The sequence below is a fragment of the Dermacentor andersoni genome, chromosome 1, assembly GCF_023375885.2.
Source record: "Dermacentor andersoni chromosome 1, qqDerAnde1_hic_scaffold, whole genome shotgun sequence".
Taxonomy (NCBI): Eukaryota; Metazoa; Arthropoda; class Arachnida; order Ixodida; family Ixodidae; genus Dermacentor; species Dermacentor andersoni.
In genome coordinates, this window is record NC_092814.1 from 303,577,632 (window position 1) to 303,583,631 (window position 6,000).

At 47.6% G+C, this 6,000-nt stretch overlaps 1 protein-coding gene across 1 annotated transcript in view; it reads right to left on the reverse strand.

The window, feature by feature from the left end:
* The window catches only part of LOC126548064 (uncharacterized), a 112,827-nt gene extending 107,363 nt beyond the window's left edge, over positions 1–5,464 (reverse strand). The window contains exon 1 of the mRNA XM_050196148.3: positions 5,287–5,464. Within this exon, the coding sequence (XP_050052105.3) occupies positions 5,287–5,464 (178 nt within the window). The remainder of the gene's footprint in view (positions 1–5,286) is intronic.
* Between the last annotated feature and the right edge of the window lie 536 nt (positions 5,465–6,000).

Genomic DNA, 6,000 nt, shown 5'->3' on the forward strand with positions numbered 1-6,000 from the left:
AAGCACATGAAATATATTCAGCTCTTGGGATTTTATCACTTAAGCAAGCCTAAATCTGACACGACCTTTGAGCTCATTAAGGAGACTTCTGGTGTCAAAATTTGCCATACTTGCTGCGAATGGTATTTAATTGGTGAAGTAACTCAAACAAAGGCTGCAGTGTTATAGTATAAGCTCGAAGCAAAACCCTGGGAATAATAATGGCGTACAGCGTGAGTTTCCGGTTTGCAGATAACACTGTCCGGTTCAGCACCGGTGCAAAGGACTTGCGACCAACAGTTGACAACCTAAACCAGCGAAGCCTACGGGTAATAGCAACAACTTGATTTGGGTTAGTTAATTCATCTTGAGTAAAAATTGAAGCAGCGTGAAGAAGACGACGACAGCACTCGTCCCGTAGCGCGTTTTTCGATTCCTGTTCTCGTCTACTTCGCGCTGCTTCAAGCTTTACTCTACGGGTAAGCTTCAAGATTATCATTAAGAAAAAAAAAGGCACGCTCAGTATTATGGAAGCTATGCAACATGGGTGAGGGCGAGGGAATGAACGTTCAGCTTGCCGATACCGCTGAATAAAAGAGTATATGTAATCAGTCTATCTTGCCAGTGGTAATCTACAGGGCAAAACTTCGACAATGGCGAAGAAACTTGCGAAGAAGCTGAGAATTAAATAGGCAACGAGCGCTGAATCAAAATGTTCTAGGCACAACGTTAAGAGACAGCTTAAAGACGGCTATAGAGATTTCAGATCAAATATTGGTATAAGATATTCCAGCAGAGGTTAAGGTTATGAGGCGAAGCTGGGCCAGCCATGCAATGCCTAGAGCAGATAACCGTTGGTCGGCGGGGTTACCTGCAGCGCTAACACCAAAGAAACCGTAATTGATGAGGTATTCTAGCTGCCTCTGCGGGCTCATGATGATGGTGAGCAGACTGCCCAGATTTTCCTGGACCCTTCGAGTTCGTCTGAACGGGATTTTATGTACTATACATGCAAACGCCCGCTTTCGCAAAAAGCATTTCGCACCACTTTTTTTTTTTTTAATGCGAAAGCATTATATGGCCCATTACGCGAAAATGCGGCTTCGTGGTCGCCGACGCGACCGAATGATGGTACCAGATACGACCGACGGCAAAGAGTAAAAACAGGTAAGAAAATTGGGATCGACGTCAAATTTCTCAGGGAACTACCTGTAAACAAAGCAAACTAACGCTTTTGAAAAGAATATTCGGTAAATTTCGGTCTAGAGGTGAATCTAACCCGGGCCACCTGGGTGCGAGACGAGCAGGCTTCCCCGACGCCGCGGCCGCTCGACGGTTCTGGCTGACTAAATGTGCGCGTAGTGCGTGCGTCTTTGCGCACGTCACGTCGCAGCCATCTGGCTGACCGAAGGCGTGGCCCATAGTGCGTCAGTCATTCGGCACGTGGCGGCGCAGCCAATGGGTAGGGGGTGGCACCACGTCACGAGTGCATAAAATGAGTGTATAAAATAAAACGCATTCATGTCCGATTGAACGGCGCTGAGCGGTTTTTCGCATTATGAAGTTCTCGCGGGCAAGCGAACGCGTTGAGACGCTTCGCGCGTTTTCATTTGGCCTGACCGAGGCGCACTTAAAACGCAGGCGAGAGTTTGCGCGGACAAGAAACGCGCAGAAAAAAAAAAAAAAAACGTCTTACCAAAACGACTATAATGTTTTTGCATTCCCACACATAAGCAGTCTTATAGGTGTCTCTGCCGAAGTTTTTTTTTTTTCGTCGTCTTCTTCACTCACTACCATGCACCCTCCTTTTTTATTCGTTTGTCCTGTTGCTCTTATTCTTCCCCTGCTCTCCTTTTTCCATGCACATTTTGTTTCCCTTCTATATTGCAGGCAGGCGTTGTGCCCCATCCTCTCCAACTAACTCTTTTCTGTATACGGATGTTTTACCTCTGCGTACGGCAATAATGATGACAAGGCCACCCATAAATACGAATCTGCCTGTTTCAAAGAAGCGTTTCCCGCATCGGAAGGAAAGCGTATACACGATACCACTAAGGCCAAAAGCGTTTCTTTTTCCTTTTTTCGAGGTGACCGGCCGCATTTTTGCAGAGGTGTCCCGTGAAAGCGTTATTCCATGCGAAAGTACCCGCGCAGAACGCAGGAGCCGGAGACTGAACCGAGAGAGCGCAATATTGTTCTCGCCGTCGCATAAACACGAGAGAAGTGAACAGAGAAGTGCGTGGAGCAGACTGGCTTTAATTCTGTTCGGCACAGTGTTTCATAGTGCGATCTTCTTCAGATCAACGTGCACCACATGGCCCATATTAGCCGCGTCATGTATCGGTTCGTTAATTGCTCCGGTGAAGTTGCACTCTTGCCGCACCAAAGCTGCCTTGCGCGAAGAGAAAGACAAACGTCCACAAGGGGAGAACATGCACGTCGCGCAGTTAAAGGTCCGATGCGCTGCGCCAGCGGTCGCTTAGCGGAGGACACGTCTAATGTAACTTTTCCATTGTGTACCGTTATCTAGTCAAGTGACCGTTCATAAAGATAAATAAATAAGTAAATAACTAAATAAATAAATAAATAAATAAATAAATAAATAAATAAACTGTTTACCCTGCGCCCCACTCCCCAGCAAGCCCCTCCGTCTCGTACTGTGTTAGCCACTAAATAGAAGTGAAGTTGTCATCCATGCTTTTCGCAGAAGCATATAGCGTAAGGATGCGTTTCCTTTCCTTGACGCCAAGCAAGAGTGATAAGTGTCAATCAATTAACACATTTTGCAGTGGCTATAAAACCCGCACTTTAAAAAGATAATAGAAAAAATAATAGAAAAGAAAAGAAAACTCCCGCCGCTCTGCGTGAATGCACAAACAGTACGTTGAGATAGCTTTAGCAACTTATATCTGACCTTATGTCGTTTGCAGTAAAACTGGAAATAGTAAGATGAGCTCACGCATAATGTTCTAAATATGCCGCGTAACCCTAGTAACGCCACTTCCCCTCGTGCACAAACCTGAACGAGTCGTTCAACGTCGTTCAATGTCTAACCTAAATCTACGACCCTATAAGATTAAAAGGAAAAAAAAAAAAGGGGGCTGCGCATGCGAATCGTCTACTGCAGCGCGCAACGTAGGCGTTTGGTAGAAATAAATTGAGTCGCAGTTGGATTTCTCCTTTTAATCTCGTCATCGAATTTCCGACCCTAATGCTCGATTAACTGCCAGAATTATGAAATATAAGCACACTGGTTGATACCCCTTTCATTAAGAGCACTCGAGAGAGATGACATTTCTTCAAAACGCTATGGCGCTTACGTCGACTACCCCTTTTCATTCTTCTTCGATTAGCGCGAGGATCTAGTATTGAACGTTAAAAAAAAAGAATTACAAAAACGCTACAGATAGCTCAGCTCAGCTAGGGCAATATAAATTTAGATTTCGTATTCATGACATCAACGGCTCATTCGCTGAGCAGTTAAAAAAAATAAAGGCACTGCCTATCACGAAAGCACCCACCAGGAAAGAAACTGATATAGGAACACGCTCGCACACCGAAACAGGTGAGACCGAAATGTGCACCGAACCCAACATTTTAGACGTATGCCTGTACGAAAAATGTCAACTGCTCATACAATAAAAAGAACTTTCTTTTCTTCTAACTGACCTAACACAACGTTCAACAAACATTTTTTTTTTTTTTTTCGCGAGAGTGACATTTGGACAACAGTATGGCGATCACACATATAGCGTCGTCAAATGGGGCCATGACAAGCTTACGCGAACCGTTGTTGATAACTGGGAGCAAATTAAACCGGACGCCACCACAATGTACATTGCAACTACATCTAACGAGACTGTGGTGTGTCGTCATCATTTTATCTCTCCGATGCGTCATATTTTCTTTCGCATCAGCGTTTCACGTTGCGGGGCCGAATACGCAAATTTTTTTCCGTTGTCTGCTGTTTACCATTGCTTGGCGATCTTCAGTAATAATAAATATATCTAAGATAATGTTTGTCGGCCCATCTACTTCTACAAACAAGTCTAGCTTATTAACTTTTTTTGCTTTTCTTTTTCTGTGAATACCGGCCCGCTATGCTCGCTCTCTCCGGCGGCGGTAGTGCTGGCAGCTGCGATGCAGTTCGTCAGAGCTCTCAATTGAAAGATTAAAAAAAAAGACAATTTCTTTTTACACACTCAGCTTGCCGGATGTGCGAAGGCTGCAAAGAAATAGAGGAGACTTTGTATTGTTTTCCCCCATAGCTTGTCATGGCTTGCCTGTGCCAAGGGTATGCACTATATAGGTCGGGACTCAAATTGACAAAAATATTCTTACGCTAAAGGTGTTCGTAAGAGCAAATGCCAGGCAGTTGTTATGCCGGATATATTATAAACGATGACGGCTGGCGAATTACAAGCAGTATTTACGAACGACAAGATTTGTGAATCTGTCCATAGCTTCTCTCTCACCGCGGAATTCCCATACGTATAGCGTGTGCGAGTCAATAAAACTGATTAGCCGATATCACTCGTCTATCGCTTTCGCAGCACTGTTTTTGAGTTTAAAATAAAATGAAGCGAAATATAACACGAATGGCGAAATTGTCTGTACGGCATCCCTGCTGAACATGAATGAGAGGAATCCTTGCTGTTCGGTATATTTGCGCGACCATGACAAAATCATTTACATTCAGAAACCCATTTCAGTGGATCTTCTCCCGGTTTATTTATTCACTTGCTTTGTTTTCTATACTCCTCGTCAACATGTATTTGATGAGTCTGGCAAGGAAATTCGTAACACGAGACTGTCATTGAAGTTGCCTCGCAAGCGTAGGCATGAAGGAATGGTATCGATACTCTATCGCCACTTCTCGTCAGACCTGCGCCTTCGAAAACGGGTACAGGCATGGTTCGCTCTCGCAAATCTGAATTCGCTATTCTTAGAGGTATACGTTCGGAGAAATCAGCTTAACTCAATCACCGCATAATTTAAAAAAAAATGAAGAAAAAATCGACATTTATCTTGAGCAGCACACGTGTGACCAAAAAAGTTACACTCCCGTCTGTCTCGAAGCAGTGCGCGGCACGCTCGGAGCACTGTCTCGAAGCTAAATGATGAGCTTCATCAGTTAGCTTCCGAGGCAGCGGTGATAACGGCCCCACCGTCGTCCCCACCCCCAGAAAGAAACGAACGACTGGCGATTGCTGAAACGCTAGGTGGTGCCGGCCAAGCGGCGCCCGTGCAACTTCCTCCCGCGCATAGAGCTCGCCAAGAGACTGCGTCGTTGTTCGAAGAGCTCACCGGTGAAGCTGTGCTTGGGGGTGACCACCCGGAAGGCCGAGCCTCCCAGTTCGCGGGGCATGCTGCCGCGGTGGCCGGCGCCGCCAAAGCCGGCCGCGGCTTCGAGCGCGGCCGTGGCCTGACAGGAGCCGCCGTCCTCCTTGGCAGCGGCCGTCATCCTCTCGGGAGACTTGGCCATGCAAGGAAGAAGAGGAAGAAGCACGGCGGCCAACACGCGCAGCTGCTGCCAAGCCGCACGCGCGTTCGAGTGGCACGGCGCGTGCACACACGCCTTCCTCTTTCCGGACGCCGGCCGTGCTTGCTGGTGGCGGTCGAGCGGCGGCGGTGGGGGGTCCGCCGGAAGGGGGAACAGCCGCCTGGCCCCGCCGCTCCGCGCACGACGCCCCGCCCACGCCAATCAGGGCCGCTCAAAGCGGGCCAATGGCGGACGCGAATGTTAATAAGATCGAAAGGAAAAAGGAACACCACGCGGGGCACGGGGGTGGGGGGGCCAAGGGGATCGATTCCTCCCGTGTCCGTCCTTCATTGCGCGCCTTCACTCTTGGCGGCGGCCAGGCGCCATCTCGGCTCTGCCTGTTTTTGTTTAGGCGCGCCCGCGATTTCGTTCGCCTTCCCTCTTCTCCGTCTCATCCCCCCACCCGACCCCCACAACTCTTTTTTTTTTTTTTCCTCCGCCGTGCAAACGACGCCCTGATTTTCTCCCCTTTCTTCGTT